The sequence below is a fragment of the Sminthopsis crassicaudata genome, chromosome 4 (assembly GCF_048593235.1).
Source record: "Sminthopsis crassicaudata isolate SCR6 chromosome 4, ASM4859323v1, whole genome shotgun sequence".
Taxonomy (NCBI): Eukaryota; Metazoa; Chordata; class Mammalia; order Dasyuromorphia; family Dasyuridae; genus Sminthopsis; species Sminthopsis crassicaudata.
The window spans coordinates 221,172,915-221,188,872 of NC_133620.1; the positions used below are offsets into that span (position 1 = coordinate 221,172,915).

The 15,958-nt window shown below is 34.1% G+C and overlaps 1 protein-coding gene across 1 annotated transcript in view; it reads left to right on the forward strand.

The window, feature by feature from the left end:
• The window catches only part of MDN1 (midasin AAA ATPase 1), a 170,314-nt gene that overhangs the window by 23,300 nt on the left and 131,056 nt on the right, over positions 1-15,958 (forward strand). The window contains 5 exon segments of the mRNA XM_074310297.1: positions 2,774-2,877; positions 4,474-4,588; positions 8,108-8,301; positions 10,530-10,611; positions 14,610-14,705. Of these exon segments, the coding sequence (XP_074166398.1) occupies positions 2,774-2,877; positions 4,474-4,588; positions 8,108-8,301; positions 10,530-10,611; positions 14,610-14,705 (591 nt within the window).

Here is a 15,958-nt window from a genome sequence, read left to right on the forward strand (position 1 = left end):
TTGCCTAAAAAGGATTTTTGAATGAATGAATTATTTTGAGGGAACCCTATTTGATCTTGAAATTAGGAAAGTGAGCAAGTACTTAGATCCATATTGTTGCAGGAAGAAGATTGTTGGTCACCTAACTAATATGAGTTGGTTAATGGAATAAGATTTTATCACTACTCTTTTGAAACTGTAATCATTGGGGAGGAGTGCAGAATTTGAATTAATCAGAGCTATGTTGTTAGCTCTGCAAGTCACTTAATTTCTTAATTTCCCTGTTAACTCTAAGAGTCTAAATTGTGGGTCATGTTCTGATTGATTAGCATTGGTAGAAGGAGCCTGCTCATCAGCACCTCCCTGTGATAATGATATGATATTCTTGGTTTTAAAAAAAAAATGAAAGAAAGTATGACTAACCATTAAAAATACAAGTTTTACCTGATCAGGCTGCAGATAACATTTGTTTAGCACTTACTTGGAGAAGAACACTAAGGGTTAGGTTAACTACAATCCTTTCCTTGTGGCCTAAGGGTTAGGGTTAGGGTTAGGGTTAGGGTCAGGGTCTAGTAGGGAATATGACTTGTGTATAGAAATGCATTGGTTTCAAAACAAAGTCCTGAGGGATGACTGCAGGGGAAAATATAATCCCAGTAACAGAGGACGGGATTGAGGAGGACTCTATGGAAGAGGCATTATTTGAATGGGGCTGATTTGGAATTCAGTAAGTGGAGAGGGAGGAAGAAGAGCATTTGAGGCATAGGGAACAAGCATGTGTAAAGCTGAAGAGACAGGAAAGCACATGGCAAGTTTTGGGGAACAGAACAGTCCCAGTAACTGGAATACAAAGTATATGGCGGGCTGTGTAAAAGAGTTAAGCCTGGAAAGATAGGCTGGAGATTGGATTGTTGAATGTCTTTAATGTCAGGCAAAAAGAAGTTGAATTTTCTTTGGTTGGCAGTAGGAGAACATTGTAGAATTTTTAGCAACAGTAACACGAACAGATTGCTGCATGGAAGATAAAGCCTGGCATGTAAGTGTTTTCATTTATTTGTTAGTATGCTGGATGGATTGTGGGAGGAAATAGAAGCAGGAAGACCTATTAGAAAAGAAAGTGGGAGAGAAGGGAATAAGTATTTACATATTATCTACCTTGTAATATGAACTGTGCTGAGTGCTTTATAGAAAATTACAGCAGCCCTGCAAAGTAAGTGCTGTTATTATCCCCATTTTACAGTTGAGGAATCTGAGGCAAACAGGTCATGTGACCTGTACACAGTCACTACACAGTATGTCTCTGGAGTCTTTCTGACTTCAGGCTCCCTCACTTTCCCCTTTCTTGAACTATTCATAAGGTGGGAGGAGAACCAAAAGAATAAAGTAACTCTGAAGCCAAGGGAAAAGAAAGGACTACAGGATGGATAATCAGGGGCCAAGTAGTTTAGACAAATTGGGAGATTGGACTGAAAAAAATCCAATTTGGTGATGAAAAGAGAAATTTGAGAGTTCTGAACTCAAGTGATGGTTGTGTGAGTGAGTGAAGGAGGGAATAAGATATTCTGGATTACTAAATTCTGATTGATGGGGTGAGGGAGAGAATAATTTTGGATTTTAGTGAGACCTGAAGAATTGTGGTACTCTTAACAGAATAAGAGAAGTTTGGGGCAGGGAGAGATTTGGAAAAAGATAATAAATTCTATTTAGAACTATGTAGGGAGGGTTTGTTTGTTTGTACCAGACTGAATAGAATATGTTTATAGGCAGATAAGAAGGAGCCAGTAGAGACAGTAAAAATGAAGAACGATGAGAGATAGGAAGTGACTTTGTGTTACAAATTGTACAAATATTTGTTTTGCTGAGACATTTGGGGTTAAGTGACTTACCCAGGGTCACACAGCTAGAAAGTATGAAGTGTCTGAGCCTAGATTTGAACTTCAGGTCCTCCTGACTTCAGGGATGGTGCTCTATCCATTTCACCACCTAGCTGCCTTTATAAAAATATTTGTATGTTTACATTTAGAATTATTAAGGCATTGTATATGCTTTCTTACTTTTAAAGTTGCTGGTCTGTAGTGTTCTCATTGGTTTTCTGGAGGTCTCTGGAGTAGCCTTCTTTTCAGTAATCACCACAAGAATAGCCAGGGATAAAGTCCACATTCTTTATTGTCCCCTTGCCTAAGGCTGGGCAGCTTTCTGGAGAGCCTTTCAAATTGGCCTTAATCTCAGTGGGGGGAGCAGGAGGACAGGCCAGCCACCACAGTGATGTGAGATGGAGTGATTCTCTCTGAGTCCAAGGGCTTGTGCTGCTAGCCACCACAAAGGTGGTAGATGGAATGAGTCTGTCTCTCAGTCCTGCTGGCTGTTATATACTCTATTATAATTACATTATCATAGGTGTGAATCTTGTGGAACTATATTAAGTACTAAGTACATGTACTGAACTAGAGAATTATTAATCACCATGCTAAACTAGATAACCATTGTCTTATCAATTCCATTGACTTAACACCTTGTAAGAATCCTTGTTTCAGAATTCTGGCCCATAACACTGGTCTTTTATGGAATGACTCTGCTTACTTAGAATATTGTTTTTCTGTCTCTACATGAGCTAGAAAATCTCAGCTAGACTGAGATTTTTGATGTGTTTTGTTTGCCTACAAGGGTACCTAATTTGGCATGTGGGGTGTTTTTTTTTTTTTTTTTTTTTTTTTTTTTTTTTTTTTTTTGGTTCTCGATGTGTGTACTTTTTTCTGAAAGCTTTATTAATTGACTTCCCCCCCCCCCCCTTTAGATTTCTGTGCTGATTCCTCTTTTGGAAAATCAAGAACTTGTAATTCCTGGTCGTGGTGATTGTCTGAAAGTAGCTCCTGGATTTCAGTTCTTTGCAACCAGGAGGTAAGAGTTTTAAGAATGCTGTTTAAAATTTTGATCTTTTCATGAGAATTTAGTGTTTTAAATTCTTACTCAAAAGATCCTTAACTTTGATGTATATAGCACAATCATAAAATAATTTTTATGATAGAATAATTATGATAAGTGATAAATACCACTTCTTGGTTATATGTCCAAACTTTATTTGAGTTAGAAAAATCAATCTACAAAATATAACAAACTGCTTTATTAAATAAAGAACCAAATGAAACTTACTTTTAGACGTTGAGAACAATGTTTAGGATTCAAGCCAACTTAAAGAATTATTAAAGAAATAGCTGTTAATTTTTATAATTTATGTTTATCTTTAGAGGATTGGGTCTTTGTGTATTTGTTTTTACAGTATGACACACAGGCACTGTTCACTGCCAGACCTAGTAGCCTTTTTTTTTTTTGGCTGAGGCAGTTGGTGTTAGGTAACTTACCCAGGGTCACACAGCTAGAAAGTAGTTTAAGTGTCTGAGGCCAGATTTGAACTCAGATCCTCCTGACTTCAAGGCTGGTGCTCTATCTATTGTGCCACCTAGTTGCCACTAATCCTGGCCTAACAGAGAGGGGTGATAGAGATTATTGTCTGAAATTGAGTGTGGATGATCTCCAGATACTGAAACTCATGCTGTAACTTAAGAGTCTCAAGAATTGCCCTTTGCTATTCAGACCAACAACTTTTTTTTTTTTTTTTTTATATCTTCTTAATGTCTTAATGACAATGAAAAGTTCATTTACTTGACATTGGTGAGTATGTGAGAGGTAGGATCTAACTTAGATGTGTTTCCTGACTTATAGAACTCTTTAGTAGTGTTTAACAAATTAATGTGCAGCAAAAGATCTATTTGGTCTTTTTCCCTTTTCAGTTTGTGGTTTTATTTCCTTGGGCTTTGGTTTAATTTTATTTATTTTGCAAAAACAGTTGCAAATAGCTCTTGTATTATTTCTTTTATGTTAAGTTGTATGGGACCTTCCATATTTCATTTTATCACTCATTTGTTATTTTTTTGGAACCAAAACATTGTTATTTAAATTTGCCATATTTTATTCAACCAATATTCAATCATTGTACTTATTGCTTCCAGATTTTTAATATTACAAAAATAGTATTTCAGTATTTTTGTAGAGAGCTGTATTCCCCTCTTTCCCATCTATCATTTCTGACCGTTTTTTTTTTTTTTTTAAGGATAAAGTTGCAAAAGGGGACTCTCTAGATGAAAATGTCTGAGCAGTTTTGTGACTTTTTACTGTATATGATCATGTTATCCTCCAAAATATATACACCAGTCTGCAGGGCTACCAAAACTTTATTATTAAAGGTGCTGTTTTCATATGGGCACTCTATAATTTGACTCTTATATTATGCTAATTAATTTTTAATTACTTAAAGGTAAAATATTGTTAGCATCTTTAGTTGTATGAGTAAGTTTTCAAGAAAGAAAAATAGATAAGTCTTGAGATAAATATACAAGTTCTAGATCTGAAGATAAAATTAGCTTGAACCACATCAGAAGATTTGGTTAAATATGCTAGCCAGCTATGTAACTTTGTGGTTTTTATTTTATATTTTAGGTTGTTTGGCTGTGCAGGAAATTGGTTCCGACCCCACAATAGCCATGCTGTTTTGCTAGACAAATATTGGACCAGAATTCATCTGGAGAACATGGATAAGACAGAATTGAAAGAGGTATGCCTACATTTTAAATTATTGTCTCATCTATTAGATAGTTTTGACTGAGACTTTTAAATTAAGATTAAATATAATTGGATATTAACAAAAAAAAAAAACCCCAGGATATTTGGCACATCGTCATGAAGTAAAATTTTAAATTCAGTTCTTTAGAAATAGGATAGCAAAGACTTTTTTTTCATTTTTGCATTTTTATTCATTTTTTTCATTCATTCATTCATTTCATTTATTCAGTTTTATTTGTTATTAGAAAAGGTGACTTAGTTGAAAGAACATAGTACCTTGAGGAAAAGATAGCAAATGGAATCTACTAGACAGTAGGCCAAAATATAAATAACCCACAACCCTGAACCCTCAACCTAGGGACACTATGTTCCTCTAGCACACCAGTGTTACATCCAGACATATCCCTGCATCCATCATCAAGGGGACCAATCTATAGGACACGTGCCCATCATTTCTTACCCCAATTTGCTGCCCTACTTCAGGGTTCTTGTACTTACATGCCTATAGGAGGCAGCAAATTGGGGTCTCCTATTGACTCTTTGTTACAGGCTGCCTCTGCAGCCATCATCCAAAGAGGCACTTCTTATAAAGATGTGATATAATTTGTTTTTGTAGATACTCTATACTTCCTTTTTCACACATAATAGTTGCAGCTACAGAAGACCTAGAAAGTTCTCACCATCAAAGTCCTTGGCAATATCAAAATGATATTGATTAAAATGATATCCGTCAGAATGGATATGGTTTTTATCTGTAGGAATGACACCAAAGCATGTAATCTGATTTGGATCTGAGCCTTCTATGTGAGCTGTGTTCTTTTATAGAAAGTGAGCTCTTTGAGAGCAGGACCTGTCATGTTTTGTGTGTGTGTGTGTTTTAAAATTTCTATCTATAGCACTTAGCACATTGCTTTACATAGAGTAAGTACTCATAAGCTTTTTCGCTAATTTATGACCAGTAATCTTTCTCTTTTCCCCTCTTCCCCCCAGTGTTTATCTCTTCCCATATAAAAACATCAAATCTCAGCCTTTGGAATATTCTAACAGCATTAATAGCAAGAATAAAAACTATATTGGCTAAAGAATGATAACAAGCAAAGGAAATATATTTTATATTATGTCCTAGATCAGAGCTTCTTAAACTTTTCACTTACAACTTCTTTTCTTTCAATGAACTTACTTGACTCTTATCTTGAATTTGAGCCAAGATGTTTGGCCCTGTTTGTGCATGTGCAGTGCAAAATGTGCATTTGCATTCAGACCCAAAGCTGCAGCAGAGTTGTACAATGTGCTGCTAGAAACATCTCAGATTCATTATGTATTTCATTTTGAACTAATTTTTGGTTGTTGCCTTCAGAAACCTTTTACTGTTAACATTTTTTGTGTCCCCACATTCAATTACATGACCCCACAGTTTAAGAAGTTTTGTCATAGATAATTAGCCATTAAGTCTCTGTTTTTTTAAAGCACATTTATCTTTAGAATGACATCTGAAGTATGGGAAATGATATCTTAAGTTAACATAGGCATGTGTATAATCTGTTGCTATGGGACTCAATTTTCTCACTTTTTAATTGAACAGTCTTATATTGGATGTTCTCTAAAGTCCTTGGATTCTAAGGCTCTATGACTATTATTATTTGACAGTTGACTTAATTGTAAATTTTAACTTTCAAGCCTGCTAAATTGTTAGTTTACTTTTTGAGTGACCATTACTTAATTTTATGCATGAGGTAATTTGTTGGGATAGAAAGTGAAGGTGTGAATGATGCAAAGACTTTCTCCCTTTCTGCATTTTATATCCTTTACCCACATATTAAGAGTTTTGTATTGAAGTAATGTCAAAAACAGTATCATTTTCTATTAAATTTTATTTCTCCTCTTCATGAGCAGAGTATTCCATTCATTATACTTACTGTTATAATTTGAAAAGAGTGGTAAACAGTTATTTGTGAGGGTTTTCATATTAGCAAATTTGAATACTTCTAAATAAATGCTTGCAGAAGCTTTCAAACTTATTAACATTGGAAATGGAAATCTGCTTTTATTGAACTCATAATAAATACAAAGAGATGCCTTCTCACACTTGCTCATTCTACTAGTAACTCATGTGCATGTGCCAGGATTAAGAAGGAAGGAGACTTTTATGTTCAGAAGCTGAGAAATAGCTTATTATCCATTTAGCTTAAGTACCGTGCTGAGGAAAATAAAAAATGTATTTTTAAAAATATAACAGTCATGTAATTCTCTAAAGTGAAATCTTGTTGCCAGCCTTGCTTTCAGCAGTGTGGACAGAGAAGGCTGATATCTCCAAAGTGAAATAAAGTGGGTAGTAAAAGAGTTAATATGGTTAATGAAAAAAATATGTATATGTGTATTTCATTTTTTTTGTCTATACCTATAATCTCATTTGGAAGATAAAGAGCATCTATGGACTATAAACTGCTTATTTTACAGAAAAGGAAACTTATGTCTAATGCCTATGAGAGTCACATAGTAAGTAGCAGAGGCAAGATTTGGATCCAGGTATTCCAAATTGATAGGTATGGGCATAAAAATGAAATTATATGTCAGAATTGTTTGTGGGCCTGGAATCTTCATATTCTCTTATAAGTAAATGCATCAGTCTTACTATGTGAAATATATGACGTATTTTGGAAGCTCTGGGGCTTTTCCCATTTTACTTTTCAGTTCTTGGAAGAACTAACTTTTGGATAGAGGTTAGTTACTGGGATAGTGAATTCTCATCATAGAGGTCTTACTATAATGAGAAGAATGAAAGAATTTCAAGATGGAGAGAATTGACCTCTTGATACTTCAATTTTTATAAATATGATGTTTTTGTTTCTTTGCATTCTGATTTTTAAGTAATATTTTTCCAAATACATACAAAGTTTTCAACATTCATCTTTGCAAAATTTTGTGTGCCAAAATTTCCCCCCTTTCCTCTCTCCTCCCCAAAACATTTAGTATAGGTTAAACATATTCAATTCTTCAAATCATTTCCATTCATCATGCTGCACAAGAAAATCATATCAAAAGGGAAAAAACAAGAGAAAGAAAAAAAAAACCAAGCAAACAAAAAAGATGAAAATGCTGAGCTTTGATTTATATTCAGTCTCTATAGTTCTCTTTCTCTGGATGTGGATGGCATTGTTCATCATAAGTTTCTTGGAACTACCTTGAATCAACTCATTGTTGAAAAGAGCAAAGTCCATCACAGTTGATCATATCTTTTTACAGTGTACAATGTTCTCTTGGCTCTACTCAGCTCACTTAGAATCAGTTCATGCAAATCTTTCCAGGCTTTTCTGAAATCTCCTTTTGTATGATCTTTGGAACACAATAGAGATGCTTTTGGATCAAAGGGTATACATAGTTTTATAGCCCTTTGGGCATAGTTCCAAATTGCTCTCCAGAATGGTATCTTTGCATTTTTTGTGAGTACTTTGTGAGGTCTTTAGTTCTTTAAAAACATTCATCTTTTTTTTTTTTTTTTTCCCTCTGTCAGGTTCTTCAGAGCAAGTATCCCAGCATGTCAGCTGTTTCTGATCATCTTTTAGATATATATTTAAAACTTACTGGAGATAAACATCAGTCTAAGATTAACAACTGCCATGGAAATGAGGAAATGTCTATGGATGTCTCAGAAGCCAGAGAAGATGACAGAAGTCCAAGTCTTGAAGGAAGAGAATTATCTCTACGGTATTAAAGATGGTTGAATTAGTATCTATCTATCTATCTGTCTATCTATCTATCTATCTACCTATCTACCTATCTACCTACCTACTTACCTACTTACCTTTCTCTCCATCCTATTTATTTTTGTATGTATTTTGTTTTAATGGCCAAAACCTTTTTTTTACTGGGATCAGTTTATGAATTCTGCCAGTTTTTTCTTTGTGTCGTGGGTAACTGTATCCCTTTTGCAGATTGGTAATTCCTCAGGGGCAGCAACATGTGACAAAAGTGGATATAGTGTTAGGGTTCAAGTTAGGAAGATTTATATTGCTTAATTCAAATCTAGCTTCAGACATTTACTAGCTATGTGACCATGGGTATATTAATAAACCCTTTTTGCCTCAGTTTCCTTATCTGTAAAATGAGCAAGAGAAGGAGATGGCAAACTACTTAAGTATCTTTGCTAAGGAAATATCAAATGAGGTGTTGAAGATTTGGACATGACTGAAAAACTGCTAACAGCAAAACAATTCCTTATAATGAATGTATGATTAAGATAATTTTATTAACTAAAACTTTGTTTAGTATGTGTTAATGAAAATAACTACTGTTCATTATTTCCTAATCTTTGAGTAGTGGAATAGGACTTAAAATTTCTCTTTGTATCCTTTTTTTTGTTGCTGTGGTTAGTCCTGATTCTTCCACAGTAGAAGTTAGACCATCAGATCTTAAGAGATTGTCTAGTCCAAGAGTTATTTATTTTATTTTATTTTATTTTTTAATTTTTGCTGAGGCAGTTGGGGTTAAGTGACTTGTCCAGAGGCACACAGCTAGGAAGTATTATGTGTCTAAAGCCAGATTTGGACCCAGGTCCTCCTTATTTCAGGGCTGGTGCTCTATCCACTGTACCACTTAGCTGCCCCAAATCCAAGAGTTCTTAAACTGGAATCCAGAGACAAATAAGCAATCTATAGATTTGGGTGGAAAAAAATTAAAATATTACCTTTAATTATTTTAAAATTTTGTAAGAAAGGGTCTATAGGCTTCACCAGACTGAGGTGCAAAATTGATTATGTACTGTTAATCCATCCCCCTCCTTTTATGAGTCAACACAAAATCTTTTGAATTCCAGAAAGTATGAAATTAATTGTCAAGGGTTATTCTAAGATTAAGTAATAGAGCCATATGTATATTTAAGTCCTCTCCAGTTCCAGGATTCTTTGTAAAATTCCCATGTTGCCTCTCTCAAGTCATTGTGCATGGCTTATTCTTGGATTATTATGGGACTTTCAGCCTCTGGTACGACAACACATGCCTTGGTTTTGTCTTTCTGCAGAGGCCAGGAAACAAAGCTTTATCAAGTTAAAATTGAAAGCTATCATTACCTGGCTTTCTAAATTCTCCTATTAAAAAACATTCAGGTGTATTTTTTGAGTATGCTATATTCAGATGATCTGCTCTGACTTCATCCTCCTAAAAACAAAATCCAGATTCCCATCCCTTTAATACTAAATATTAGAAAAACAAGTTTATTAAATTTATATATGTTAAGTTTTAAATGGATGATATTTGCTCATCCCTTGTTAAACTCATGAAGCAAATGAATAGAATTTTAGTCAGCGTTAGAAGCTATTTTGCAGTTTTGTAGATTGAGCACTTAAATTATATAATACTGCTTTATCCATCTGAGAGGAAACATTGATTTATGACTCTCTCCTTCTTCCTTTCAGCTGAGGTTTAAGTTTTGGGAATGTAGATGAAACAGTTCCTGATTGGCATAATTATGAGCTAATAGATGATCCTTCTTTTAGAAGCTGGGAATGTACCCTTACAAGATATGGTAGCACCATATCTCTCAATTCACTGTGCACTGAAGATCCAATTAAAGAGTATCTCAGGTTCCAGATCAGAAGTTTGGGCTGGGGAAAGATAAACAGGTTCTGACCCCTCTGGCTGAGTCCATAAAGTTTCTTTTTTCTTCTTTTTCTTCCAATGTCTTTCTATTAGCTTCCTGGTTCCTGCTAAGTTATAAACTTAAGAGGCCTAGACAAGATTTCAACACAGCTTTCTGTTCTTTCTGCTTGCTGTTTTGTTTGTTTGTTTGTTTTTTTAACTCATACATTTGAGCATGTTAGACATTTTTTAAAGTTTTAATTTTAATGACTTATCTGAGCTTATTGAATAAATAGACAGCCTCTCCACGACTTCCATTTTATCTTCATCATCATTGCTTATTTTCTTTTTTTTCCTAGGGATTTACTTAATTGGTGCAACAGGATTTCTTACAGCTTTGACAGTTCTTCTTCATCTACGTCACTCAATATTTTTCAGGAGGTAAGCTGTAATCCTCTGAAGTCTTGTTTCCTTTGTGCTACATAATTTCCATCTGTCTCTTTTTATTGATGCATCTGTCCCCCTTGCCTCTTATCATCTGCTATCAAGCTTGTTCTTTTGTGCACATGATGTCTCTTTTACTTTTAAAGCTAGTCAAGGGACTTAATTTCCTTACAAGCTAATATTACCTCAGAGAGATTGGAGGTAGAAATATAAAATTTCAAAAAGGGACCACTCCTATTAAAAATGTTTTAGAAGTGTAATAATTGCTAAATAAATAAAATAATAAAGCAAATGTACCCATCCTACTTTGAAATAAGCCTTAAGGAGACATTACAACAATGAATTAAAGTTAATAAATAAAAAGCTAAAAATTTAATAATGTACTTTATGATAATTATGATAAGTGACATTTATATATCACTTTTAAGATTTATAAAGTATTTTGTATGAATTATCTCATTTGTGCCAGCAGTTCAATAGCTACCTCAATAAGGTAGCTACTATCCATCAGTCAATAAACACTTATTAAGCACTTACTTAGCAGAAGCTAAATGTTGAGAATGCAAAGAAAAAATCAAAATAATCACTGCCCCTCTAGGAGTTTAACATTCTAATAGGGAGATATGTGTATAAGTAGGCATTTATAAACAAGATAGATAAAAGGTAGATTGAAGATAAGTTTAGAGGAAAAGATGATACTGTTGATTTATTGTTATATTTTAATAATAATTCAATTTCATTATATGCTGTGATTTGTTTAGCTATTTAATATGCATTATTTTTTTTTATATTCTTTTCTTTGCCAAAAAGACATAATATGAAATTTTAAAAAATTTATTGGCTTATTCTCTTTTTATTTTGTCTTTTTAGGTGCTTAGTAGAGGTAGAAGTTAGTGCCCTTTTGAGTACAGTTCCAAAGTGCTACCCAAAATACCTAAGCTAATTTACAGCTTGAAGAGTTCATTAATATGCTTTCCACTAATCAGCATTTTCCATTTTATCATCTTTGGCAATCTAATATATGTGATTTCAGGAGTGATATGGAGAGCATTTTTTTTTTTTCCATGTGGTTTTTGATAGATTAGAATGACTTATCCTATCACAATTTCTTTCTTATAGAATGGTTCTTGTGTATTCCCTATCTTTCTTGCAATTTGTTGTTTTTTTAGTTGTTGGTTTTTTAAATTATATTTAACTTTTTGTGCACCTTTTTGAAGTTTTCTTGGCATAGATATTGAAGGGCCTTGGTATTTCCTTCTCCAGCTTATTTTAAGATGAAACTGAAATATACAGGGTTAATTAAGTAATTTGCCTAGCATCATATAGCTAGCAAGTGCCTGAGGCCAGATTTGAACTCAGGTCCTCCTCACTTCAGGACTGGTGCTCTATCCACTGCACCATCTAGTTTCCCCCTTAATTGTCACTTTTGCAAGATAAAGCTTTTCCTAATAAACAAATAAATAAAACTTTTTTTAATAGACAAAATTAGTTTCCATACCCACTTTTCCACTGCAGCATCCTTCCATTGTAAGGTGAAATGGCTATGTGTGGTGGAAAAAAAAAAAATTGAATCTCATCTAAGCTAATTTATGTTTTGGTCATGTCCAGAAAATATTTCTCAGTCTGCACTGTCACTTCTTAACTTCTCATATCCCTTTTTGCTTGAGATCTTTTTCAGTACAATCTATATTCTTGAGAAACAGCATGGTGTAATATTGAGAGAGTTGATCTTAGAGCCAGCAAGAACTTGGTTCAAGTCCAAATTGATGTATATACTGGCTCTGTGATGCTGGACCAGTCACTTAGTGTGTCATTGTCACTAACTCTCAATGTTTGAAGCAGTTCTCTAAGACTATAACTTGCAGAGAAAGTGCTGACTTCCATTGATTGGTAGAAGAAGTTTCCTAGATTAATAAAGCCATAGTTCTTACCTCTGTCCTATCATTCCAACTCATTTTTCTCACTTCTGTAACTGGAACTTTTCAGTCCTCCCACTCAACAATTAAGTTCAGTTATGTAATCTTTTCTTTTTTAAAAACTTGGTAATCTGTTCCTTTTCAGTTACTCCTAAGCATGTGCAGATCTTTCTTATCTTGGGGAAAAAAACCCTATGTGGCCTTATTGCTCTCTTAAACTCTGCCATTATTTTTCTTATTCTTTCAGTTATGAAACAAATATAAGGAATAACTTTTGTTTCTGCCATTATTGGAATTAAGAGTTTGTTAACTGTTCCACCCAAGATATAACATATAGATAAAACAAATGTTATTATTTTTGCTTCCTCAAATGGGCTTTTCTTTCATATTTGTTAATAATCACATAATTATTTTACTCAATGCAAGTCTGATCATGTCACCCCTTCTAGTGAGTAAATTTCAGAACAGGTTTCCTATTGGCTAAAATGTTCTACTTGGCATTCAAAGTCCTTCATAAGCTAATTTCCCTCCTCCCTTTCCAATGATTTTACACTTTTCCTTCCTGGCATATATGCTTTAATCCAGAGATCCTGCCCTCTTAGCTGTGCCACAGTGAGCAAGACACTCCATATTGTCTCCAGGCTTTGACTCTGGTTGTCCCCTAGACTTGAAATGTTCTCCTTATTCCGTTCCACTTACTAACCTTCCTGGATTCCTTTAAGTTCCAATTAAACTCCTATCTTCTATAGAAAACTTTCCCCAGTCTCTTTTAATTCCAGTGCTTTAACTCTGTTAATTATTTCCTTTTGCTGCTTTGTATTTGCATACTGTCTCTTTCATTAAATTGTACACTCCTTCTGGGCAGAGACAGTCTTTTGCCTCTTTTTATATCTTCAGCACTTACCACAATGCCTGGCACATAGTGGGCAGAGTAGGTGCTTAATAAATGTTTATTGAATGAATGTATTTAAACTTGAAACTTTTCAGTCATCCATTATTACTCCTTTTCTCAAGTAATAGTATCCCTTGTATCAGTTCTCACTTTGTTATTGCCACAATCATCAGGTGCATTAAGGCTCCAACCACTTCATGCTTTGATTAATACATAACCTCTAGGATCCTACTAATTGACATTTTCTTCTAATTTAATTTATCTACTTTGCTTAATTAGTATTTAAAAGACACTGATTTTTATATGGTACTTTTATTTTTTGGGGAGAAAACGTCAGCATGGTTGGGTAGGGATGGAAATACGTTTCCCCTTTATCATCAAAATAATGTCCTCATTCCTTATTTTGACATTCAAGACTTCCTTCTGGCTAGTCTCAAATTGTTTTCTAACCTTATATTCTATTACTCCTTTCCTGTGAAATTTCTGCACCAGTCAAACCATTCTATTTAGCATTTTATTTACATACTATTTGTATTTCATTCTTTGTGCATTTGTTTGTATCAAGTAAGTCCTCTAGAGCACATTTTCCATGCTCTCTTTCCTCCTGATCCAAACCTAGGCACCCTTCAAATTCTATTTCATTTTTCTATCTCTTTTCTTACATTTTTCTTTATCATCTTTGTCTGGAGTTGAACCAGTGACCCTTGTTATCTGTATCATTTGTTTGGAAATTAGTCATGTAATGTTTGGTGACATCTTCTGCATTGTAATCTTATATGTTATCTCACTAAATGGTAACTTCTTGAGGATAAAAAAAACATCTTCTGTCACACTTTTAAGATGTAAAATGTCTCATGTTAGATGCTTGGGTGCATTTTGATTGCATAAAATAATGAAAGGAATCAGTTATTCTTTTCAGATAAGATTGCCTCTGTTATGATCACATCCTTGAGCATTTATAATAGAGGACTAATTTGGGGGCAGCTAGGTGGGGCAGTGGCTAGAGCACCAGCCTTGAATTCAGGAGGACCCGAGTTCAAATCTGGTCTCAGACACTTAACACTTCCTAGCTATGTGACCCTGCGCAAGTCACTTAACCCTAGCCTCAGGGGGGGGGGGGGAATAGAGGACTAATTTTTATTTTTACATTCAGTAAAGAGTCAAAAATTTGTCTTTATCTTTGACAGGCTCTGGATTGTTTCACAGCAATGCTATCTAAGCAAACAAGCAGATTGAAGATGGCAGAGGTTATTGGGAGCAAGTTAAATATCTCCAAGAAGAAGGTAAACCTTGAAATCATTTCTGATGTGCAGCTGTTACTTCTAGCTTGTCAGGTGCCTCTCTTACATCATTACTGCCCTTTAAACCTATTTAAATTGTTGATGGATTTTCCTATGTTTATATTGGGCAGTTTGGTTATCATGTACCTCTCTGTTTATGTTCTTAAAATGTACCTTGTTACTTACCAAGTATATATACCTTAGTGTCCATTATTGGTTTTATATTTTTAGCCTGTACTTTAGTCAGTCACTTTTATCATATAGTTTATGTAAGGTTTTATAATCATGTAGAAGCAGGGTAATTCTGATATCTTCAGTGTTAAACATAGGTAATTGGGTCCCTAGAAAAGTGATGGAAAATGATTATAAGAATATCCAAAGAAAAGAGATGAACTAAGTCCACTACTTGATCACCTAAAGTTTGGAATCCCAATTATTCTGGTATGATGTATCAGTTTGTATTGTTTGGCTATGCGTTGTCCTGGTTCAAGAAAGATCCTTGTCCCCCTTTGATGCTGTTTTCCATTGAGGGAGGCCTTATGATGGGGATAAGTATGGGCAACTTTGTAAGTTGTTTTGTATAGAGAAAAATAGAACGTGTTTTAGTAGGATCATCTTGAAATTTGCAATTAGAAAAAAAGTCTAGTTTTGAACAGTGATTTTCTTTTTTTTTTCTATCTGCTTTTATCTTTTTTTTATTTTATAATTATAAAATTTTTTTGACAGTATATATGCATGAGTAAATTTTTTTTTTTAATAACATTATCCCTTGTAATCATTTTTCCAAATTATCCCCTCCCTCCCTCTACTCCCTCCCCTAGATGACAGGCAATCCCATACATTTTACATGTGTTACAATATAACCTAGATATAATATATGTGTGTAAATCCAATTTTCTTGTTGCACGTTAAGTATTGGATTCCGAAGGTATAAGTAATCTGGGTAGATAGACAGTAGTGCTAACAATTTACATTTACTTCCCAGTGTTCCTTCTCTGGGTGTAGTTGTTTCTGTCCTTCATTGATCAACTGGAAGTGAGTTAGATCTTCTTTATGTTGAACAGTGATTTTCCATCCTGCACCTCTATGAGTAGAAAATTCCATATGTATATATTGATTTTTTTGTGAAGTTATATATATGTACTATGTGTAAGTTTTATATATATATATGTGTGTGTGTGTGTGTGTGTGTGTGTGTATGCATGTACTATAGTATGAATGGTTTTGCAAATTATAAAACAGATTATAAATAGAAT